Genomic DNA, 25932 nt, shown 5'->3' on the forward strand with positions numbered 1-25932 from the left:
TTGCTAAAACTGGGTTAACTAAAAACAAATTTCTTTCACATACTATGCTAGGACCAAAAAATGAACAATAAAATGCCATGCTAAGATGATGACTGCCATTTAATAACACATATTATCTAAACCATGGTCTCCCACCTTGACACCTTTAAGCTGGCTGAGGAATTCTGGGAATTGAAGTCCACAAGTCTTAAAGTTGCCAAGGTTGTAAACCCCGATCTAACCCACTTCACCCTGAAATAATGTAGTATGCAAGCCCAATCATAATAGGATTGATCATGATGTACCAAAACTACAAAGCCCTATTCGGATCAATAAAAAAGAGTTTTGCCAAAATGGAATGTGAAAAATATTGTTGCAGAGCATAAACAGCATAGAAGTTACAAGTGCTGAACTGAATAGCCTACTCATAAATTACAAGGATCCAAAGTTATTTATAAAGTTAATGCTTTATAAATAGTAATTACTCCGTTTCATCACAATTCTTCCTGTCTTCTTATAAGATAAGAACACTATTAAGAGACATTAATGAAGTAATCTGATGGGTTTTTATTATCTCTTTGTTGCAGCAAGCACTGTCTTAACTTAAAGTTGGCTCAAGGAATACATCCTAAATCTCCCTGCAGTACAATGTAATAAAGGCTGTATTATAAAACACTTTGCCAAACTGCCCTGAATTCTGAAAAAATAGATACAAATAGGACATCCAACATATTTCTAGAGAGATCATTATGGACAGGTAGCTGGAATTAGGATTTTCATCTGTTAGTTAGTATTGCTGAAGTAGCTTGGTCTAGTGGTTAAGAAAACAGGCTAAAAACAGGGGACTGTGAGTTCTAATCTTGCCTTAAACACAAAACTAGCTGAATGACCTTGGACCTGGGCTTAGCCTTAGGAAGCAGGAAATGGAAAACTACATCGGTCCCTTGACTTTCGCGGGTCAGACTTTCTGGTCAGACCCTGAGCACCGGTGCTTCCGCTGCCGACGCCATGGGAGACACCGGCAGCGAGCGTAGCAAATTCCACAGCTTGCCGGCCCGTTGCCCCTGTGGGTTCTGGGGTAAGTAAAACCAGGAATGGAGGAGGGAGGAGGAGGAAGGAAGGGATCGTCTTTACTTCCTGGAAATTTGGCGGGCGGTCTTGGAACGTATCCCCCACGAAAGTCAAGGGACCACTGTAGTTCCAAAATCTTGCCAAGAACATTGTAGGGACTTGTCCACGAAGTAGCCTGGAGTCAAAACTAACACGAAAGCATACCATCCACACATAAACTGGAAAATGCTGTATTATGACACATTTGTAATGTAAATGAATATTGGACGGATATGATGGATCCATATAACTGGAATTCATTTGAGTTCTTAGAAGACAGTCATCCTAACTGAAAGCTTTAAGTTGTAACTTGTCTGAATGCCTTTACTGGAAAATGAATCACAATTCTCTTCATACCTTCTAGGTGTCATAATACAATTCTGAGAGAAACAGGAGGCCCTCAGTGAGCCTGTGAGGAATTCACTGGATGAAAGGGCCACCTGGCTTAAAGGAAATCTGTACTGCAGGTGAAGGATAGCAAGCAAGATGATATCAACAAGTCAAGTGGCACCACTAAGAGATTGGGAAGAGATTGAGAAGTAGCACAAACAGAACTGTTGCAAGCAACCCTAAATAAATCCAATGTGGATGATCTTGCTGTGGCATAGGCACTATATTCTTCTCAAATTTGCAGCTTGAGTTTAGCCCAACAGAGCTGTTACCTTGGAGAAATCGTTATTCTTGGCAGCATCTATCAAAGCGTCATCTGTAAAAAAAAGAGACAGCAGAGTGCAAATGAAGTACCGGTAGTTGACAAAAAAAATATGGCAAGACATGTGAGGAAGACAAATGCCAAAGAAACAACAACTGGAGAGGGAGGCTGGCAATAATTCTGCTTAGGGACAGAAAGTGGTTAATGAACAGAAAGATAATTACACAGAGAACCTCATAAAATTGCTTGTGACTTTTGTGTACTGCTATGTTCATAAGGATAACTCTTACTTCCATCAATACCAGACAAGTTGCAATCAAAACTTCTAGAGCTCTTAATCAGGAGGGGGAAGCCAGTGATTGTCTGAATTATTCTTATTCAGAAGTAAGGATAGAATCCTAGTGTGAAAAGGGAGAGAAAAGGCACCGTTTTTTGCTTCTTGTGGAGATTCTGAATTGGATCCCTCACTATTTCTTGCAAAATCTATGTATATAAAAGCCAAATACCACTCACTCATCATGAAATCTCCAGAACTGTAAAGCCTACAAATTTGAAACTTGGCTTCTAGGAGCTCACCAAGAAAGGATTTTTTGAAATGACCATCAAATCATTACTATTACTTATATATTATTATATTAACATGTTCTGATGCTAAGGAGTTAGATGTTCTACTCCACATCCCCACCTGAAAAGAACTCTGTTCCAACTGCCAGTTGCCTTATATTAACATGCTCTGATGCTAAGGAGTTACACATTCTACATAAATTTTCAAGCTTTAAGTGCCAATGTATCAAGCTCGATCACATAGTTTAATAGCAAAGCACAGTTACGTGTGTGTGTGTAAAATATGATTTCGTCTGTCTGCCTGCCTGCCTGCCTGCCTGCCTGCCTGCCTGCCTGCCTGCCTGCCTGCCTGCCTGCCTCTATCTATCTATCTATCTATCTATCTATCTATCTATCTATCTATCTATCTATCTATCTATCTATCTATCTATCTATCTACTTTTGGGGTAACAAAGTTGTCTGCTAGGTTTGTTAGGAAGTTGTTGGATCTTCCACTTGGTGCAGAGTTTGTCTCCCAGTTGATGTCAGGGTAGTTAAAATCCCCCATTACTATTGTGATGTGCTTCCTACATACCTTAGTTGTTGCTGTTGTTGTTGTTGTTGTTGTTGTTGTTGTTGTTATTATTATTATTATTATTATTTATTAGACTTGTATGCCGCCCCTCTCCGGGGACTAGCTGACTAGCAAAATGTTCATCTACTACTTCTGTTTGGTTGGATGGCCTATAGTAGTGATGGTGAACCTTTTTTTCCTCGGGTGCTAAAAGAGCATGGGGGTGTGCTATCATACATGCGTGAGTGCCCATACCCATAATTCAATGCCTGGGGAGGGTGAAAAGAGCTTCCCCCAACCTCCGGAGGCGCTCTGGAGGCCAGAAATGGCTTGTTTCCCAACTTCTGCTGGGCCCAGTAAACTCATGTTTTGCCTTCCCTAGGCTCTGTGTGAGACAAAAACCAGCTGGTCGGCACCTACATGCACGTTGGAGCTGAGCTAGGGCAACAGTTCATGTGCCAGCAGATATGGCTCTGCATCCCACCTGTGGCACCCGTGCCATAGGTTCACCACCACTGGCCTATAGTATAGACCGGTGATGGCGAATCTTTTTTTCCTCAGGTGCTGAAAGAGCAGGTGTACATGCTATAACACATGCGCAAGTGCCCACACCCATAATTCAATGCCTGGGGAGGGCAAAAACAGCATCCCCTGTCTCCCAGAGGCCCTCTGGATGCCAGAAACAGCCTCTTTTCCAACTTCTGGTGGGCCCAGTAGGCCCATGTTTCTCCCTCTCCAGGCCCCAAATGCTTCCCTGGAGCCAGGGGAGGGTAAAAATGCCCTCTCCCATCCCCCAGGAGGCTCTATGGAAGCCAAAAATGCCCTCCCAGAGCCTCTGTGTGAGCCAAAAATCAGCTGGCCTGCACACACATGCACGTTGGAGCTGAGCTAGGGCAACGGCTCACATGCCAGCAGATATGGCTCCACATGCCACCTGTGGCAACCATGCCATAGGTTCGCCATCACTGGTATAGCAATGTCATTTCCCCCACCCCCTTTAATATTGCCCCAAATGCATTCAAGATAATTTCCATTATTGCTGTGTTCTATTTCTACAGACATGTAGTTATTTCTTATATATAGTGCAACTTCACTTCCCCTTTTATTTGGTCTATTTCTTTTAAACAATTTACATAGCTCTAACAGTTTATTCCATTCGCCAGTCTCATCCCACCGAGTTTCTTTAATGGCAACTATATCATATCTTCCCTCATTTACTTGAATTTCTAATTCACCCTATTTATTCCTCATACTCTGTGCATTGGTGTATAGACATTTAAATCCATTTTGATTGACTCTGTGTTTACTGTCTACATTACCTGTGTTGTGCTGACTGCCCCTACTTTCTTGCCACCTGTTTGATTAGTGCACATGGTATGGCACTCACTATTAAATGTTTGGCTTTGCTTGACAGCAGGGCTGATAAACCTATCCACATACTCTTCTATGTTACATGCACTGTTAACCATATTAATTTTAGATTGCTGGGGACAGAAATGTTCTGTATCAATTAAGTCTCTGTCCCCGTGTTTAACCAGGAAATCTGTGAATTTATTTTATTTATTTTTATTTATTTATTATTTAGATTTGTATGTCACCCCTCTCCGCAGAATTTAATGCCAAGTAGCTTAGTCCCATCCTTTGATGGATGCAAACTATCTCTTTTGCATAATTTTTCATTGGAGCAGTTGCAGACATCATGACTAATGATGAAACCAAAGCCTTCCCTTTTACACCATTCCTTTAGCCACACATTAAACTCTGCTACACGTTGGCATTCCCCTTTTTGTTCTTTATATACTGGTAAAACCTTTGAAAAGATAAGCCTACAACCTATACTACTAAGTTCACATCCTAAGCTCTGGAAGTCATTCTGCACAGAAAGTACGTCTTTTGGGGACAGATCATGTATAATAGCATTAACATCACAGTCCTGACTGGCATTATATGACTATTTTAAAAATACATCTCTTGTCTCTACTGGCAGTTGCACCTAGCAGACACCTGACCTCTTTCAAAACCTCAATATCCTTTCCTAAATTTACATCCCTTACAATTGAATCACCAATCAGAAGCTGGTTTCTCTTTTTGGTTACCTTGCTGTTCTTGTGTGACTGATGTGTAGTACCTGATTCACTTTCCCCTTTCCAAAATAAGTTCTTCTTCTCAGATCATGTTCCCCTGCTTATTATTTGGGTTATCATTATCACAACTACCTTGATCTGTCGTTTTAGTGTCCCTATTAAGGTCAGCAAGGGTACTATATCTGTTATGCTGGGACACAGTAAAGGCTTGTGTTTACGGTTCACAGCTCTCACCCTGCCAGATCCCACAGTTGTCCATACTGCCCTTATCCTGCAGGATCTTTGTGGCAGAGGGGGCTGATTCCTAAGGAAATCTATAGAAATAGGACTTGCTCACAACAGGAAAAAGAAAGTGATGCGAATCCTTGTCTTAGGATCCCCAATTTACATGTTAAAAATAATCAACTATATTTGGTTTTATGCATGTAAAGTTTTCTGACATGGGATGTAAGCTCCATCAGTGTGTCTGGAAGAGATAAGGCCCCCCAAATTTAGATGCAAAATATATGTTGCTGGGAAGGCAAGATAATTTATTCCAATTCACCATTTCCTGAATAAATGTTCTACTGTTTACATTTCAATAGAAGACAATGGCTTGAACCATGGAGTCCTTGGTGCTCTCTGAGGTTGTTTGTTTGCTTGCAGATCCTGTTTTATTACACAACTACAGTGATTCCTTGGCTAGGGTATTGTTTTCTATTTGAAATAGTGGGGAGAAAACAGCACCCCCACCAACACTGGCAGGGTAAGTTACTGTATATAAACAGGGAGCACTGTCTACCAGCAACTGATGATGTTACCTATAATGAAATGTCTGTAAATAAAACAACCAAGCTCAGAGAGTAGCAAGGGCTTCGCTGTTTACACTTCACTCTTCTTAGCTACTCATTTTTATAGACATATAATATACAGGATGTTGCATGAGACTCGTGAAATTCCTTGCTTTTCACAGGTTGCTGGTACACATAATCCATCATTCAGATGTAGAGACCTTAATCCTGCTGCTATTCCTTGCATCCCATGCGGCTACAGGTGGAAGATTAACTTTGTGTCGCTGTGACATTTTCTCCCAAATGTTGTGAGTTGAGGAAGGCAGTATGCAAAGCCAATGCTTCTTGCCTTGAAAACAACCATCCAAGCAGAATTCCCCAAGTAGGGCTCCAGTACCTTTATATTCCTGTTGTAGCAGGGATGAATAACACTTTATTTTTCCTGCATTAGAATACATTGCAGAGTGCTCTAGCCTGGTCTCCTGCTTGTATCTTTGTACAGTGGTACCTCGGTTCTCGAACGCTTTGGTTTTCGTACATTTCGGATATCGAACAAAATTTTCTGCAAAAATTTGCTTCGGTATCCGAACAAAAATTCGGATACTGAACAGAAAATTTTGTTTACTATCCGAAATGTAAGATCTGAGGGGACGGGGTGAGAGAGAATGAGAGTCGGAATCCCGACACACCCCTCCTGGCCGCCCTCTTAACAGCCTCCCAGTCTCTACCTTGTAACTGCTCCAAGCTGCAGGAAGGGTAGGGCTGGCTGCAATACTAGCAGCTTCGGGGGGCTCCTTTCCACAGCGGTTCAGTTTGTTACCTCCAGGCAGCTGCACCAACTTTTTCTTTCCCGGCGGCGGCGGCTCCGGTGGCTTCCCTTCATCATGTGATGTTCCTGACGCTGCTGCTGCTCCTCGAAGGGAAGCTGCCGGAGCCGCCACCGCCGGGAAAGAAAAAGTTGGTGCAGCTGCCTGGAGATAACGAACTGAACTGCTGTGGAAAGGAGCCCCCCAAAGCTGCCGGTATTGCAGCCAGCCCTACCCTTCCTGCAGCTTGGAGCAGTTACAAGGTAGAGACTGGGAGGCTGTTAAGAGGGTGGCCAGGAGGGGCGTGTCGGGATTCCGACTCCCATTCCCTCTCACCCCGTCCCCTCAGATCTTTATCCCATAGGAAATAGAGGAAATACTGTAGATTTAATTGGTTCCCAGCAAGTCAATGGGCTGGGAACCAATTAAATCCATTTCCATTATTTCCTATGGGATGAATTAATTCGGTTCTCGACCAAATCAGTTCTCAACCACATTTCTGGAACAGATTGTGGTCGAGAACCGAGGTACCACTGTAGTTCTATAATGCTCTTATATCTAAACATCACCTACAGGGGCTAAAAGTAAACCTGCACTGCAATCTAGACATGTCTCAATGTGACATTTCACCTTCACAAGCAAGCACATTGGTGATCAAATTTCTTTCCCTAAGTGTGAATATTCAAATAAATATACCATATTTTTCAGAGTATAAGATGCACCTTTTTTCTCCCTAAAACAGGCTGAAAATTTGGGTGCATCTTATGCCCCGAATGTAGCTTTTTTGAAACTCCCCACGCCCCTAGCCCTAACAAGGTGCTAACAATCTTCCCGGCTTCCTATTCCCTCCAAAGTAGTTTTTCCCCAGCCCTAAGTCTTTGCAGGCTTGTTTTCATTCCTACTCCCTTTGAAGATTTTTTTTTCAGCACTAACCAGGGGATAAAATAATGTGCTGAAGCTGAACAGACTAAGGATGCTAGCCAGATGAATACCTGGTGTTCTGCCGGCATGTTTCAACCGCTCATAATTACAGGGTAATTAGTCCAGGAAGACACACACCACACGATAAAAGGAAAACCCAAAAGTTTTTATAAACAGAAAAACAGAAACAGCTCCCCTTTTAAATGTCAAAGGGATTTTCTGCTACACACAAGGCACAGGTTAAATGCAATCCAACTGCTCACCCAATAACTGGGAAATTGAGTCCAATTCTAAAGTCCAGAGAGTCCACACACAATCTTGAACAGCACAAAAACCACGATCTTGATGAAACAATGAATCAGATAAACTGCCATGAGGCTAAAACACTAAGCTGCACTTTTATCTGTAGCACTAATTACAGCAGCCCCACCCAACCACAGGTGGCCTAATTTTCTCTTGTAATAATCCTTCAGTTGTTGTCTCCTATGCAGCATGCGTGGATGTGTCATTAATTCTTGTTCAGAATCCAGGGATGATACAGATGATTGATCTCCTCCTGGGCTGTCTGCCAAACTCCCCTCTTCCCTGTCACTCATGCTTCCTTGGTCAGAGGAGGCTTCGTCGGCAAATTCCATTGAGAGCAAAACAGGCCTGCGGCCTGTGGATGTTTCCCCCACATCCTGCACATTCCTTGGGGCAGGAGCTGGGCCAGAGCTAACCACAATACCTGGTAGGTAGTTTTCCCCTCCTATTCTCCTCCCCCAAAGCTAAGGTGTGTCTTATACTCAGGTGCATCTTATACTTCGAAAAATACGGTAACTGGACACAGTACTGCTACTTCTCATTTCCAAATTTGTATCAGTTACTTGCTAAAAAGAGTTAGAAACAAATTATACTTCAAGGCCATAAAATGAACCAAAGGTCTCACCTTTAAGGGTCTGGCTGCTGTCCACTGCTGAGCTGGAAGAACAAAACAAGAAAGAGGCAAAGCTAAAAAACAAGTCCTTCCTATTCAAATCCCTCCCTTCCATAAGAATTCCTACGCTATTTGTCTAGAATCAAAGACACGGAATAGGAAGATCTTACAGACTGGCAATTCTGATTTGTGCCATTTAACGAATTAAGTCATTTGAAGTAAGTAGCCGATCCAATGAGGTTTTAGGAATTCACATCCTCTCATCCTGACGTGTTCACCCAATTTGAACCACTGTGCCATTCTGTTAAAATTAAAATAGACTATCCACTATTCCAATTATTGAGGCTACGGATATAGAGAGTAAGAAATATAATCTTGACACAGGTGTTGTTGTCCAGGCGAAAGGGACTAAGATACTTTTTAAAATCCAGAATATTCAAATAACCTTTGGAACTGGCTCAGGCTGATACTTCCATTATTCACTGAACTACAAGAATGAGGAGGCGGAGGAGGAGGTATAGACTGGCAAAATGCTATAAGTGCAGTCAATTTCAATAGACATTGTTGGAGCCATCCCATGGAGTTGATTTCATGGCCTGGTATTTTTAATGGAGCTGACAAATAAGCCCTCCTATCCCAATTCAAAGATCCATTCCCCATTTTGTATAAAACCTTAAGCTAGTTTTCCTTGGGGGGGTCCTTCCCTTAATCTAGCCTGGTCTTTCTTACCTCTAGTCCCCAAGCAGACAGCCTCACCTGGAGACTGGTGTAGTTGGTGGTGAAATTGGGAGAGGAAGGTGTTGCTTTGTAGGTGTTGAGGGAACATCAACAAGATCAGGCATGGCAGATGTGCCCACTGTTTGAGTGCGCACCAGTTCTGGGTCTAACACAAACAACTCATCCTGGGTTATCTCTGTTACGTAATTAAGATGTTCCTGGAAATATACAGAGAAGTAATTTGAGGGACAGCATTATTTCTTCTACTATTATTAACTAGTCAAAACCTCAATCAATATCATTTGATAATATGCTGCAAAACATTCCAATTGCTTCCCCCCTATATATACATCAAAAAGAACCAGAAAAAAATATCTAGCTGCCAATAATAACTATTTTTGAAAAGAATTCATTCAGTTAAATCCTGTAGTACTGAATATTTTAAAAACAAATGAAAAAAAACCAAGATGTATGCCAAAAATCATGTGTTATTCTATAAAAAGATGAAAATATACTTTTTAAAAAATTTATTGGAGAAGCTCATTGTCTACCATCTTTGGACAACAAAGTAAAGCTCACCTGGGCACGGTCTATTCTATAAAAACGATCTGCTGTGGTTGCTGTAAAAAAAAAATACATAAGATACTTGGTGTTTACATCATTTTCCCAATAATTTAACTTGCATTGCCTACCTATTTCCCAATACTGTATATCTGTATAATTGCAAGCCTGGGAATCTGCCTTTCCAAAGAGATAATTGGAAGATGTTGAATTGCTTAATAAAACAAGCCTGACATACAGTCTAGGCCAGTGATGGCGAACCTTTTTATCCTCGGGTGCCAAAAGAGCATGAGTGTGCACTATCGCACATGCACAAGTGCCCACACCCATAATTCAATGCCTGGGGAAAACAGCTCCCCCCCTTCCCAGAGGGCTTCTGGAGGCTGGAAACAGCCTGTTTCCCCACTTCTGGTGGGCCCAGTAGGCTCGTGTTTCATCCTCCCCAGGCTCCAAAGGCTTCCCTGGAGTTGGGGGAAGGTAAAAACAACTTGCCCCGTCTCCTGGAGGCTCTCTGGAAGCCAAAAACGCCCTCCCAGAGCCTCTGTGCAAGCCAAAAATAAGCTGGCCGGCACACACATGCATGTTGGAGCTGAGTTAGGGCAACGGCTTGCGTGCCAACAGATATGACTCCATGTGCCACCTATGGCACCTGTGCCATAGATTAGACATCATTGGTCTGTGCAATGTTAGCCGCTTTGATGAAACATGATTTCCTGCAGGGATGTTGAATTCGCAGTATCATGACGTACCCCTTCGCTAAACTAGGGGCGGGTGTGTTTGGGTATGCTGAGTATAGTGAGTTTTGACAAAATGTCATTCACTTAAAAGTATACTCGACATGACACATGTGTGTGTCACACCGAATATATTGTTAAAGCTCACTTTCATATCTTGGCATTTAAACTGAAAAAGTTATTATCGTCAGTATCTGCTAAACAATAAAAAAATAATTAAAATTAAATAAAATCCACCGAGTGCCAGGGATTCATGTTAGCAGGAGGTACTCCCATCTTTGACAGCTTAGGTGACATAAAATTTTCCATGAGGAATAAAGCAAGAATTGGCTGCTTCTAAATGCTTTATCATGCTATGTTATTCCCCAAGATCAGCACATGCATGCCCCGCCCCAATTAGGACGATGTAAGGCAGTGGTTCTCAACCGCTCTAATGCTGCAACTCCTTAATAGAGTTCCTCATGTTGTGGTGCCGGCCAACCATACGTCTAGCACCAATTCTCCCAACAGAAATTTAAGCTGATTGGCAGGAAGGTCAGAGGGACACTCCCACTGCAAATGCCTGATTGGTCGAATTGTAAAAATATATTCCAAACTGCCAGAATAGAAGCTTTAGTTTCTAACACCATGGGAAATGTGTCTTTTCCCATGGTCTTAGGTGACCTCTGTGAAACGGTTGTTTGACCCCCAAAGGGGTCCCGACCCCCAGGTTGAGAACCATTGCTCTAAGGGAACTCAGGCAAGCATTTCATGCTTTTTTGTATAGGCTTCCGGAATATAACTGCAACCAGGTAAATAATTTGCTGCTGTCTAGTTTAAAAAGCCTATGATTTTCCAATTCTTTCCCAGAAGATTCCTGACCCATTTCACCTATCCTCAAAGGCTAAGGTAGATTAGCAGGTGGATAGGATACAAGCCACGATATTAAGACAATTCATTTTCTGGAAATGCTTCTGCAACATGTTGGAAAACTGTCTTCTGCCTTCCAAAAACAGGGGGATTTGCTATCTAACTCAAAAGGCATGGCTGGGTTATAAAGAAAATATAGAGGTACCCCAGTTTCCAGTGAAGGGCGACCAAAGTTTTTACTACCACACTGTGGGCGTGGCTTCTGCAGGATGCCCTGCATTTTCTTTCAACATCTTCAGTGCAAATTGGGTGCTCTGGGATGGAGCTCCATTTTCACTACCCCACTGCATTGCCCCCCTTTCCGGGCAGTAGACCACCCCTGCAAGTTTCCCATTTTGCAGCCCTTCTGATATGCTGAACTTCCCATGCAGCCAAAGGCTGGGAGCAAGTTTATTTATTTATTTATTAGATTTATATGCCGCCCCTCTCCATAGACTTGGGGAGGCTAACAACAATAATAAAAACAGCATATAACAAATCTAATATTTAAAATAACTAAAAACCCCTTATTAAAAACCAAACAAGCACACACACAAACATACCATGTATAAATTGTATAGGCCATGGGGGAAAATATATCTCAGTTCCCCCATGCCTGACGACAGAGGTGGGTTTTAAGGAGGTTACGAAAGGCGAGGAGGGTGGGGGCAATACTGATCTCTGGGGGGAGCTGGTTCCAAAGGGCCAGGGCAGCCACAGAGAAGGCTTTTCCTCTGAGTCCCGCCAGATGACATTGTTTTGTCGACGGGACCCGGAGAAGGTCAACTCTGTGGGACCTAACTGGTTGCTGGGATTCGTGCGGCAGAAGGCGGTCCTGGAGATATTTTGGTCCGATGCCATGAAGGGCTTTATAGGTCAAAACCAACACTTTGAATTGTGACCGGAAACTGATCAGCAACCAATGCAGACTGCGGGGTGTTGGTGTGACATGGGCATATTTAGGGAAGCCCATGATTGCTCTCGCAGCTGCATTCTGCACGATCTGAAGTTTCCGAACACTTTTCAAAGGTAGTCCCATGTAGAGAGCATTACAGTAGTCGAGCCTCGAGGTGATGAGGGCATGAGTGACTGTGAGCAGTGACTCCCGGTCCAAATAGGGCCTGTATGGACCAGAATCACTAATCCTCTTGTGTTGCACGCATAGCTCTGTACCAAGGCTCCAGGCATAAGAGACCGCTCAGCTAGAGGGAACTACAGCCCAGGTGGACTTAAATTTTGTGGGCTTAAAGGCCTTTCCTTACTTACCTCTTTTGGATTTTCAGACTGCTGTGGACAAGGCGGAAGGTTGCTATGGCTGGACCCTAGAAAGACTGGGGAATTCTCTTTGGGAATAGAGCAGAAGTGATGGGGAAGGGAGGGGAGGCTCACGACACAAGCCAGAGCAGATTAGAAGAGTGAAAGAGCCTCGTTTATCCTGTCCCGGGGAGAGATTTACAGTCACAGAGCTGTTGATGAAGGCCAGTAATTCAACCATTTTAATGAGCCTGTGTTGCCCCTGAATACCACTCCAGCTTTTTTCCCCTCCCATTGACACATTTTCCTCTATTTGGAACATGCTGCTGGGAAACTGGCAGAAAAAAGAGAAAACAATCTTGCAGCGACAATATCTGGGAACAGGATCCTCATATAGGGGCACAAAAGAGATGGCCTTGTCTCACTGGGATCCCATCATCAAATGTGTCCATGTGCCTATATGTTGCGCATCGGGGTTGGTGATTTCATTTCTTTGATTACACAATGATATACGTTTGGAAGAACGGCTTTCTCTATTCCTTGTGAATAAGGGATGGCTTGGAGTGAACAAGAGGTTAATACCCAACCTACTGACACAGATAGGACCTTGGTATCCTGCAGTTTCTTGAGGGATATAAATAGAGAAAAGATTTTTAAAAAATGGAGAAAAGGGATGGAGGGAGATGGGCAGTTAAGAAGTATGATAAACACACAAACAAATAAATGGAACCGGGAAAAGCAGATGGAGTCACCAAAATGAATTACCGTATTTTTAGGAGTATAAGGTACACCTTTTTAGTCCGTAAAAGAGGCTGTAAATTAAGGTGTGTCTTATACTCTGAATGTAGCTTTCCCCCCCCAAAGCTTTTCCCCCCAGTCCTAACTAGGTGCTAATGATTTTCCCAGCTCTTACATTGCAGGTTCTTTCATTGTTACTCTTTGCAAAGAATGTTTTTCAAGCCCTAAGCCTTTGCAGGGTTTTTTTCATTGCTCTAACTTGCTCCAAATGTTTCTTCCCAGCCCTAACCTGGTGCTAACTATGTTCCCAGCTCTTACCCACTTGCAAGCTCTTTCACTATTACTCTCTATCAAGAATGTTTTCCAAACCCTGTCTTTGTAGTTTTGTACTTGCTCCGAATGTTTCTTTCCAGCCCTAACCAGGTGCTAACGATGTTCCCAGCTCTTACCCGCTTGCAAGCTCTTTCATTGTTACTCTTTGCAAAGAATGTTTTCTAAGCTCTAAGTCTTTGCAGGATTTTTTTCCATTACTCTACTTGTTCTGAATGTTTCTTTCCAGCCCTAACCAGGTGCTAATGATTGATTAGAAGGAAGAACACAGAATAAAGTTCCATCTATCACCATTATATAAAAAGAAACTTTAGTGACATGAGTCTCTCCCATTGTCTTCTCTCAGTCTTGATTGTGGCCTGTCCCTTTTTATTTTCTACACTCTCTAATGTCTATCCTGGTTAAAACCATGAGTGACTGAGTGTATGGATGGTTTTTAGGGTTATATTGTATTTTATACTGTTTTTTTGTGCTTACTGTTCTTACATATTTTATATTGTTGGTGTTTATGGTTAGTACTATGAGCCGCCCAGAGTCCAACTTGGAATTGGGCGGCAGATAAATCCCACAAATAAATAAATAAACCTCACTGTATCTCATGCAGTCCCCATCTATTAGATCTCTTTGAGAGCTTTGTTCCAATTGCCTACTATAACCTTCCTGAAGGGAGGCCTGGAGAGATGTGCTGCATCAACAGACTCCAAAGACCATGCAAACTTCTCCCTGTGTGTTTGGGAACTTATTCCGGCTTTGCTACAGGGGGACAAAAGCTCCTATTGTCTGAGCCTGTGGGAGAGTCTCAGAGTCTTGCTCAAACTAAAACCTTTAGAAGAACTGAAGCGTGCTACTAAAAGTGAAAAGTGCAGCCGATAGCTTTAGGAAGGCCTTCAGGTAGGGGGCAAATTGCAGCTGAGAAAGAAGTTTGGAACAAAACTGTGTTTGTAAACAAGTTTCTGCTGCCCTGCGGAGCACTTGGGAAGTTTTGCAAAACACAGCTGGTTGGGTCACAGGCCCAGCAACGGGGGAAAAATAATGAAATCAATTGTTATTACTTTGCCTTCTTTTCTTACTCCCCCGCAACCCCCCCAAAAAGCTATAATTGAATTTGATGCACAAAAGGTAAATTTCAATGCAGCATATTCATTGGTATTCACTGGTTTCTGGGAATCCTTGGCTAAATTGTGGTGAAACTTCCTCAACCTTTTCCTGTAGAGCCATCTGCTGGCCAAGGAGTAAATCTAATTTTTTTAATGTATCTACTTTTTAAAATAGGATTTTTGTCCCTTAATTAGTTAATTAATTAGTGCATATAGATCCAGAATATCTATTAAGCACCAGCCCATGTTTCATGTGGTCTCTAATCAATTAAACCAAATTAAGGGCTACCATACCTGAACAGCAAAAATCAGGGACCCTTTATCATTTCATAGATAGTTTTCTATGTCTTGTCACCAGTATGGATTATTGCAGTCCAAGTGTAGCAGCTCTGTTATCACTAACAACAAATATTAAATTTAACTTATTCCTCCATCAGCACGGAAGGGCTTAGAAGGAGAAACAAAATTAGGCAGAGATAAAAATTAAAAAGACATAAATAAAATCTATAATCTCTTGCTAGAGAAAGAGGCTAAATTGAATTTAGCAGAGAAAAGTCAAAAATTACTTGCTTAAAAATATAAAATGCATACAAGCACTATGAGTATACTGTAACTGTAATTTTTTTTCTACTCATGCATAAGAATTTGGAATAGTATTGTGCTGCAGAGTCAGCATGGTGATGTGTCTGAAAAAAATATTGAAGGCAGTTTTAAGCCGATCAAACAGAAATTAATTTCCAAGTCATGGCACGTAATTATTCTGTTTTGGTTTTACTTCATTTCAAGTTCCGAGTTTAGTTCATTAAGGACATTTCAGAGAAACTGGATCAGATCAGATTCAGAGAGGATGATGAAGATGATGAGAAGACAAGAAACAGATTGAAAATGTGTTAAGATCAGACAATGGAGAGATATATGATAGGGTATCACATGGACGTCAAAACCAGTTTTCTCTCAGAGGACAGCTATTTGCCTTGGATGATTTATTTTAGGGCATTGAATAAGAAATTTAAGTTACAGTAAGAAAGATTGAGTGATCATGTTAAAAAAAAAAATCAGTTCCAGCAGAGGATAGTCAGCTGTTTGCCTTGAATGATTTACCCATATTTTTTTTAATTCTTGCAGGAGTTTTCCACTTAATACTCCCAATAGAATCAAAAATTAAATAATCCCAGTGTCAGGGTTCCAAATAGTAGTCTTCAAAAAGCCCTCGGCAGTATTGCACTCAATAACTAACATGGCCCCATCCAACTCAAATATTTCAGTGATCCCTTCATTAAATTCTAAAGAGGTCCTTCTATCTCGTCTGTATTCAAGAATAGACAAATAATGGACAGGGAATGCAGAGAAGAATAAAAGAAATTTCCAAAGGTGCAGCAGAATGCTATTAATTTCCAGGTGAAAGAAAATGAAATCCTATTGTAGAAACATTTTCTACCACAACGTCAGTGTTAAGTGGCAAGACATACCCAAGATGGTAGCACGGGAAATCTTTGATGCAACAACAGTTCCCACATATTGATTCTAAAGTTTACGGATACTGAAATAACCACAGTTTTATATGTATACTCACAGTCTAGGAAGCACCATTTGGGGGAGAGCTTCTGGCATGACAATGTTTTTGGTTTGGCTCCATCTCCCACCTGGATCAAAATAAATGAGCAATTAAAAAAATCAATTACCCTGTGTTCCTATTTCATCCAGGTTTACTGTCTCTTCTGTTTTTTGTCTTATCTATATAACCAAGGTAGACTCAGTACATGTATGTCAACTAATAGTACTAGCATACATATTAGAGCAGTGGTTCTCAACCTGGGGGTTGGGACCCCTTTGGAGGGGGTCAAATGACCGTTTCACAGGGGTCGTTTAAGACCATGGGAAAAGACAAATTTTCCATGGTGTTAGGAACTAAAGCTTCTATTCTGGCACCTTGGAACATATTTTTACAATCCGACCAATCAGGCATTTACAGTGGGAGTGTCCCTCTGACCTCCCTGCCAATCAGCTTAAAGCTCTGTTGAGAGAATTGGTGCTAGACTTATGGTTGGAGGTCACCACAACATGAGGTACTGTATTAAAGGGCCGCGGCATTAGAAAGGTTGAGAACCACTGCACTAGAGCATAACGTTGTACAGCTCGACAAACAGACCCCAAATATCACTGAACAGGTACTGATGCAAACTAATCACACATTATGGAAGCAACAGAAGGAAAAAAAGGACTCACAGGTAAGAAGAGAGAAAAAGATACACACCTGAGGAAATAGATTCTGAATATTGGAAGTACAAGAATTGAAGTCCTATGAAAAGGGAAGGAACCGGGTTACCATGAAAGTAATGAAGAACTTCATTGGAGATCAAGTTTTGTGTAGTGGTTAAAGTACCAAATTAGAAACTGGGAGACTTTTGAGTTCTAGTCCCAACCCTAGGAACAAAACCAGCTAGGTAACTGACTCACACTTTTTCAGCCCTCCGAAGGAAGCAATGGCGAAACACTTCTGAAATATTGGTGGCACCCTCCTCCTCAATAAACTCTCATTGAAATTTGCAGGTGCATGTCATTGTTGTACCTATGATGAGCCTCTGTGGATCAACTGTCTCAAATCATAAAAAGACTTTGAAGACAGGAACTGACAGTAGAACCTAAATCAGGGGTGAAGTGCTCCCGATTCGCTCGTGTCTATCGGTCGTCGGAGAACCAGTCGCGAAGGGAGCACGAGGCTCCACCCACCCTCCCGGATGCTGCCATTGGGTTCTTTTACCCTTTGTGCCAAATGGTGGCATCCTGGCAGGTGAGAGGACTGATAAGCACAAACAAACCGGAAGCATTCACCCCTGACCTAAATGCCCCAAAATACCATCCCAGTAGTTCAAGGACTACATTATTATTATTATTATTATTATTATTATTATTATTATTATTATTATTATTAATTAGATTTGTATGCCGCCCCTCTCCGCAGACTCAGGGCGGCTCACAGCAACAATAGAAACAATGTATTACAAATCCAATAAAAAATCATTAAAAAATCCCTTATTAAAAAAACAAAACATACACACAAACATACCATGCATAACTTGTATAGGCTTGGGGGGAAAGGAGTATCTCAATTCCCCCATGCCTGATGACAGAGGTGGGTTTTAAGGAGCTTGCGAAAGGCAAGGAGGGTGGGGGCAATTCTAATCTCCGGGGGGAGCTGGTTCCAGAGGGTCGGGGCCGCCACAGAGAAGGCTCTTCCCCTGGGGCCAGACGACATTGTTTAGTCGACGGGACCTGGAGAAGGCCGACTCTGTGGGACCTAACCGGTCGCTGGGATTCGTGCGACAGAAAATAGTCCTGGAGGTATTCTGGCCCGATGCCATGAAGGGCTTTATAGGTCATAACCAACACTTTGAATTGTGACCGGAAACTGATCGGCAACCAATGCAGACTGCGGAGTGTTGGTGTAACATGGGCATACCTAGGGAAGCCCATGATTGCTCTCGCAGCTGCATTCTGCACGATCTGAAGTTTCCAAACACTTTTCAGAGGTAGCCCCATGTAGAGAGCATTACAGTAGTCGAACCTCGAGGTGATGAGGGCATGAGTGACTGTGAGTAGTGAGTCCCGGTCCAGATAGGGCCGCAACTGGTGCACCAGGCGAACCTGGACAAACGCCCCCCTCGCCACAGCTGAAAGATGGTTTTCTAATGTAAGCTGTGAATCGAGGAGGACGCCCAAGTTGCGGACTCTCTCTGAAGGGATCAGTAATTCTTAGCTTCTATTATATGTTGCCACTAAATTAAAGACTTACGAACCAGTTTTGTAACTCTTCCTTTCTATAATAGTCCCAACTACCTGAAGAAACTGAGAGATGTAAAGTTTCAGGATTCTTTTAAGCCTAAACATCTGCGTTCTTTGTTACCAAGTTCAGGGGTCCCCAAACTTGGCAACTTTAAGACTTTTGACAAATCAGCATAGCTGGGTGGAGAATTCTGGGAATTGAATCCACAGGTCTTAAAAGTTGCAAAGTTTGAAGACCTCTGAACTAGTTGATACTCAAGTATTAGACAAAGAGTGAATCCAGAATGTAAGAAAAAGGGAGGCACTACCATACATTCAAACTGTAAACAAAAGGAAGAAAACATCAGGATGATTCTGGTGAAAAGGAAGTTGGAATATTGCTTGTAAAAATATTTTGATTTTAAATTCAAGCTTCTTTAAGACATAAAGTCAGATCTATGATGGGTTTTTTAGATTAGGGCAGAATAAAGAAGACAAATTAACATTCAGAAATCTCTTCCAATTGAATTTTTCTCTAGATTTGAGAATTTACTCATTGTGGAAAGCATTTGTTCCTGTCTTGCAAATCAAGTAGCATTAAAACTTCATTTGGAATATTTATTTGAGGATATTAAATGATACAAGAATAAATATGTACTTATTTTCTCCTATACAGTATATATCCTCTTGAGCAGTTAGCTCTATGGATTATAACAGGATTATAATCTAGATTATCTCTTTATTGATTTTGGATATTTACGTATCTCCTATCAATTACGTTCTTTGAGTAATTCACATGGATTAAATTATTATGCTGCATACCCTAACTGGATTTTTTCCTTTTCTTTTACATATAATTCATTTACATATAATTCTTATTAAACTAATACAAAGTTTAAAGGAAGAAAATAATAATAACAAAGAATGAAAAATACAAGGAAAGGAAAAGGAAAATACAAAAAAGTGACTTCCAACGTTTGCTACAATATACACAACCCCCAATAAGGTTACAGGTACTTGTCTTTTTATGTCATCCCTTGCTTATAAGCAAATGCCTATGAATATCAACTTTTCAATTTTTGGTGACAGCAAAAAGTCTGTAAAGGGTTGTCATAACTTTGCAAATAAAGGTCTTATTTTAACTTTGAATGAATAAACCAAGTTTATACTCCTCCATTTCATTCTAACAGTCTTATTCTTGAATTCATTCAAAGGATTCTATTTCTCTTCTTTACTCCATTGCACAAACTTCTTCAAGGATTTAACAAACTTCTTTTGTAGATCCAGTAAGAAAACATTTTCCAGGTCTTTCTATTGGTTGCCATTTGTATTTTCCCTTTAATTTTTTTAAAAAATCGCTGTTCTGTGGTCTCCTTGAAAGGAGCTGCCATCTAGAACACATGCAAGCAATATCTTGTCTTCTCCTTATTATTTATTTATTAAATATATGCCGCCAACTCCCAAACGACTCCTTGTCTGGGGAGGTTCTGAAAAACTGGTCTAATATCCTCTCTTGAAGCATTTCAATGGTTCCCAAAGGTATTTTCAGTTTGCCATGCTTCTCCCAGAAATCAGTGACCACATCTGGATTTGTTAGTCCTTGTTTTGTCCACATATTTCCTTTATGCAAATGGTATTTTTTCAGCTCAGCTTGAATTCTTTGCCAGAGCATGTGAGGAAGAATACTGAATTTAAACAAAAATAAGGCGCTTCCTTTTTTCTGTATGTGCAGTGAACTGGCAACAAGAATATCTTTTTATGTATTTTTTTGCTTTTAACTTCGAAACCAGAAAATCATTATTATTATAGAAATACAGATGACTACTAAAGCAAGGATATGACTGAGGTATGCTGTCCGACGAGTCATAAATGCAGCAAAACTGCACTTTTCCTTTACAATACATTTTCTGGCAACTCACCTCTTGAAGCCTTTCAATGTGGGTCCGGCATAATTCCAAATCACTGTCTCCTGGAACCACAATAATTCCTAAAGGCACAGCTGTAAAAAAAATTTAAAAATGCAATTACTTTTGCCAGGTAACTACATTTGTTATGATTGCTTGGTATGCCCTTCATGGCACCAGACCTGATTACCTCAGGGATCGCCTTCTGCTGCACGAATCCCAGCGACCAGTTAGGTCCCACAGAGTGGGTCTTCTTCGGGTCCTGTCAACCAAACAATGTCGCTTGGCAGGACCCAGAGGAAGAGCCTTCTCTGTGGCGGCCCCAACCCTCTGGAACCAACTCCCCCCAGAGATTAGAATTGCCCCCACCCTCCTTGCCTTTCGTAAGCTGCTTAAAACCCACCTCTGCCGCCAGGAATGGGGGAACTAAGATACACTTTCCCCCTAGGCCTTTACAATTTTATGCATGGTATGTTTGTATGTATGACTGGTTTTTATATAATGGGTTTTTAACTGTTTTTTAGTATTGGATTTTGTTGTACTGTTTTACTGCTGTTGTTAGCCGCCCCGAGTCTGCGGAGAGGGGCGGCATACAAATCCAATAAATAAATAAATAGATAGATAGATAGATAGATAGATAGATAAATAAATAAATAAATGTCAAGTATTTTATTTTGGTTTATGAACCCCTGAGAAATTGCTAGCTCATTAGCAGCACTTCTGAGGGGAAAAAAATCTTCTCTATGTGGGAATTTTTTTTAGGGATTTACATTGTGAACTAAACACTTTTTTTCTAAAAGTGTGCCATTTCTCACATTCTGATGCAAGGCCTTTATAATATTTATCTTATTCAGTATTACAACGTATCTCAAAGGCCAAAAGAGGTATTATTTTAACAGTAGTCACTTGCCAGATATTGAGAGAAATTGGGTACAATAATAAATAAACCAGCTGAAAAATCCCAGATGTTCCTGTAGGGTTCTTGGCCTTTCTATTAAACAAATCCCCCAATTACTTACAAGCTTCTTTGAGTTTCTCCTTGTCGTAATGAAGTGCCTCGTAGTCATGCATGCCAATTCGGCTTACACGAATTCGTAACCGTTCTGGAACTGGTTGTTGACTGAAAAAAAGAAGAATACAGTGTTCCCTCGATTTTCGTGGGGGATGTGTTCCAAGACCGCCCGCGAAAGTTGAATTTCCGCGAAGTAGAGATGCGGACGTAAATACACTATTTTTGGCTATCTCTTAACACTTTAAACCCCTAAATTGCAATTTTCCATTCCATTAGCAACCATTTAGATCATTACCATGTTTCTTTATTAAAGTTTATTAAAAAAATATTTATTAAAGGTGGACGAAAGTTTGGTGATGACATATGACGTCATCGGGTGGGAAAAACCATGGTATAGGGGGAAAAAACTGCAAAGTATTTTTTAATTAATATTTTTGAAAAACCGTGGTATAGACTTTTCGCAAAGTTCTAACCCGCGAAAATCGAGGGAACACTGTATATGTTTTAAAAAATGACTGAGGATAATACTATTGTGTGCACACACAAAAAAGGATGGGGAGGAGATGTTACTGATTGAGAAGGTGACAGGCAATATTTTCTAACAATAGCAACAACCTCAATGTGTTACGAGGTCTCTTAGTTGTGAATAAACATGCTCAACAGCTGCATGTATCCATCCCAAGAAAAATGCTTGATAGCTAGTGAAGAAAAACTCACCTGGACAAGAAAAGCTCTATTGCCTATCTACTGCAGAAAGGCAGCAGAGCTGTGTACATTTGTTTCTACTGGGACAAGGCTAAGTAGGAAGAGTAATATTGACAATCTATTACTGCCATTTCAAATGAGGAGCAGGGGAATGCAAGCTACATATATATTTGACCCCCAGATAATAGGAAGTACACTTTTGAAGGTATCATATTGCATAGCCCATGTTACACCAACATTCCGCAGTCTGCATTGGTTGCCAATCAGTTTCCGGTCACAATTCAAAGTGTTGATTATGACCTATAAAGCCCTTCATGGCACCGGACCAGATTATCTCAGGGACCGCCTTCTACTGCATGAATCCCAGCGACCAGTTAGGTCCCACAGAGTGGGTCTTCTCCGGGTCCCGTCAACTAAACAATGTTGCTTGTCGGGACCCAGGGGAAGAGCCTTCTCTGTGGCGGCCCCGGCCCTCTGGAACCAACTCCCCCCAGAGATTAGAATTGCCCCCACCCTCCTTGCCTTTCGTAAGCTTCTTAAAACCCACGTCTGCCACCAGGCATGGGGGAACTGAGATACTCTTTCCCCCTAGGCCTTTACAATTTTATGCATGGTATGTCTGTATGTATGTTTGGTTTTATAATAAGGGTTTTTAACTGTTTTAATATTTGATTGTTATATGCTGTTTTTATTACTGTTGTTAGCCGCCCCAAGTCTACGGAGAGGGGCAGCATACAAATCCAATTAATAATAATAATAGTAATAGTAATAATAATAATAATAATAGTTCATCCATCCCCCAAAAGCTGCTGCTAATATAGAGGGCCTTTTGGGCACTAGGGACTAGTTCTGTGGAGAGGTTTTTATGAAGACCTCTGGAATGGGGTTTCATGTGCTGCCTAAATCCAGCGGATGGGGCTTTGCTTGTTCGTATGACCAAGTTTCAGGCATGGCGTAGTCTGGTGCTGGTCCACGGACTGGGTATTTGGGACCCCTGTCCTAACATCCCCCAAAATATGTAATTATCAATGTCAGTAAATTAGTAATATTACTATCCATTCTCCAAAATTTTCTGATAGCAGGGCACCAGAAACCTATTTGTAACATAGAACATCCCTTCCTCAATATTTATTTGATTTGATTACTAGGAATGTGAAACAACTTTCAATCTTCCAAATAGAGGTGTATATAGAGGTGAGAAGAAGGTGGATATAGTTTATATCAGTGTTTCCCAACCTTGGCAACTTGAAGTCCAGATATCTTCAAGTTGCCAAGGTTGGGAAACACTGATTTATATCATCATACAGACCTGTTGCGCACTCGCCCACTTCCTATTACGTTTGTATGTTTTTATTTTTAATTTTATGTGTTTGTATTGTTCTTGTATTGTCATTGTATATTTATATATGTAAATAAAATTTATTTTTAAAAAAAGAAAAGAAACCTATTTGTAACATATAACATCCCTTCCTCAATATTTATTTGATTACTAGGAATCTGGAACAACTTTGAATCTTCCAAATAGAGGCATCTGAGAAGAAGAACATTGTGTTTGCCTATAATTTGTTTTGGATTTAATGGGTTAAGAATGGAATAGTTACTGAACCTTTTACATTACAGGCAGAGAATATAATTTTCTTTCATTTTATAATACTACAGCCTTCACCTAATAATGTTTTCCAACTTGCCAAAAGAACCTATTTAAAATAAAGTAATGAATACTCAAAATTAAATTTAAAGTAATTGGCTAAAATTCCAGAGCGCTATAAAACTGTCGTATAGCCTTAGAACAATGATGGTGAACCTGTGTCACAGGTGGCACACAGAGCCATATCTGCTGGCACGCGAGCTGTTGCCTTAGCTCAGCTCCAATGTGCATGGGTGTGCCGGCCAGCTGATTTTTGGCTTGCACAGAGGCTCTGGGAGGCAGTTTTTTGGCTTTCAGAGAGACTCCAGAGGAAGGGGAGGACATTTTACCATCCCCTGGCTCCAGGGAAGCCTTTGGAGCCTGGGGAGGGCGAAACATGAGCCTACTGGGCCCACCAGAAATTGGGAAACAGGCATTTTCGGGCCTTCAGAGGGCTTCAAGGGGGCGGGGGAAGTTGTTTTCGCCCTCCCCAGGTATTGAATTATGGCTGTGGACACTCGCACATGCACAACAGCACATGCCCATGCTCTTTCAGCACCCGAGGGAAAAAAGGTTCGCTACCACTGCCTTAGAACATTCCCTGACATTGGGCCTTAGAGTTTGGGATATGATCGAACTCCAACAGAAACTGAAGCAAAGCTGAATACTGTGAATTGGCGAGGCCTCCTTTTTCGCTTGTACCAAAGCTTTGGAGATCCTCCCTATGGTACATACTCATTCAATAGAGGCATGGAGTTTCTCCTCTTGGTCTTCTGCACCATGTTTGCTTGGTTGCGCAACGAAATGCGTATGCAGGAAGCTCCCAGTTTACAAGGTTCCCCATCCACCTGCATGGGGATTGCTTTGGTTGTAGTAAGTACTACCTCCCGGCATTGGTGCAGCCGCTCTCCATGGCCACCCACTTGCAGTGCTGCCTAGAAAACAAAGGAGAAGTTGAAGTAAATAGATTATATATATATAGTACATCACTCTAATACAGAGGTCTTCAAACTTGGCAGCTTTAAGACTTGTGGACTTCAACTCCTAGAATTCTCCAGCCAGCATCTATGAGTTTTAAATCTCGTTTTTTAACTCTATTGGATTTGTATTCTATGTATTGTATTGTTGTTGTTGTGAGCCGCCCCGAGTCTTCGGAGAGGGGCGACATACAAATCTAATAAATCTTAATCTTCCTGACCATAACAAGGAGTGGTACCGATAGGGCATACTACACCCTTGTGTCTTGCTGGAGGAAGGCCATAGAACAGGATGGAGATTATGTGGAAAAATAGGGAGTGTAGAAGAAACATCATTCTTTTCGGTGTGTAACTTTCATTGTGTTCAATAAATAATTGTTGAAGAAAAAAAATGTAGTGCATTACTTTCTGGGCGACTGTCATACAATAAATTTCTATTATGCTTGTCAGTAATGCTTTGATTTTCCAAAGAGTACAAAAATTAATGAATGCAATATGGCTATTTAGGCAGACTGGAGTGAAAAGTCAGAATGTCTGGGCTTACTCACCAGTGAGGTCATGGTGAAACCAATGACTTCAAGGCAGCCGTCATCATGGCGCTGGGGTTCAAAGTCATGATGCTCTCCAGGGTTGCCCCAAGGCATAGTGCCTGCACAGTACCTATGCATAGAAGGAAGGGAGAAAAATAATTGGCTACCGCTGAAAACACAGGGAGGGGCTTAGAATATTGGGAATGCAGCATAAAAGCAACGACTTATTTTTTTTGCCAGTGAATGTAACAGCCCACCTTGGAATGTTTAGGAAGACGAGGCATTGAGGCTTAAGATCTTGGATCTTGGGAGTCAGATCTGTTCCATCACACTGTTGTTGTTGTTGTTGTTGTTGTTGTTGTGGTGTTTGTTTTTAAAAAAGAGAATACGCAGTTAGTATCAAAGATAAGAAGCAACAAGCCAAATTTATTTATTTATTGGATTTGTATGCCGCCCCTCTCCGTAGACTCGGGGCGGCTAACAACAGTAATAAAAAACATCATGTAAATCCATTACTAAAAAGAACTAAAAAACCCTTATTATAAAACTAAACATCCATACAAACAAACATACCATGCATAAATTGTAAAGGCCTATGGGGAAAGAATATCTCAATTCCCCCCTGCCTGATGGCAGAGGTGGGTTTTAAGGAGCTTACGAAAGGCAAGGAGGGTGGGGGCAATTCTAATCTCTGGGGGGAGTTGATTCCAGAAGGCCGGGGCCGCCACAGAGAAGGCTTTT

At 41.3% G+C, this 25932-nt stretch overlaps 1 protein-coding gene across 9 annotated transcripts in view; it reads right to left on the reverse strand.

Annotated features, from left to right (window-relative positions):
- The window catches only part of DGKZ (diacylglycerol kinase zeta), a 228865-nt gene that overhangs the window by 12488 nt on the left and 190445 nt on the right, over positions 1-25932 (reverse strand). For 6 of the 9 annotated variants that reach the window (XM_070760425.1, XM_070760448.1, XM_070760434.1 and 3 more), the window contains 11 exons: positions 25449-25522; positions 25210-25321; positions 24420-24619; positions 21360-21460; positions 20356-20435; positions 16929-16973; positions 16248-16317; positions 9652-9692; positions 9112-9290; positions 8368-8399; positions 1752-1795 (listed from right to left, as the gene is read on the reverse strand). In XM_070760425.1, the coding sequence (XP_070616526.1) occupies positions 1752-1795; positions 8368-8399; positions 9112-9290; positions 9652-9692; positions 16248-16317; positions 16929-16973; positions 20356-20435; positions 21360-21460; positions 24420-24619; positions 25210-25321; positions 25449-25522 (978 nt within the window). Of the gene's footprint in view, positions 1-1751; positions 1796-8367; positions 8400-9084; positions 9291-9651; positions 9693-16247; positions 16318-16928; positions 16974-20355; positions 20436-21359; positions 21461-24419; positions 24620-25209; positions 25322-25448; positions 25523-25932 lie in introns of all 9 variants that reach the window. The other 3 variants (XM_070760442.1, XM_070760405.1, XR_011559814.1) reach the window with 2 other exon arrangements.

Source organism: Erythrolamprus reginae, chromosome 1 (genome assembly GCF_031021105.1).
Source record: "Erythrolamprus reginae isolate rEryReg1 chromosome 1, rEryReg1.hap1, whole genome shotgun sequence".
Classification (NCBI taxonomy): domain Eukaryota; kingdom Metazoa; phylum Chordata; class Lepidosauria; order Squamata; family Dipsadidae; genus Erythrolamprus; species Erythrolamprus reginae.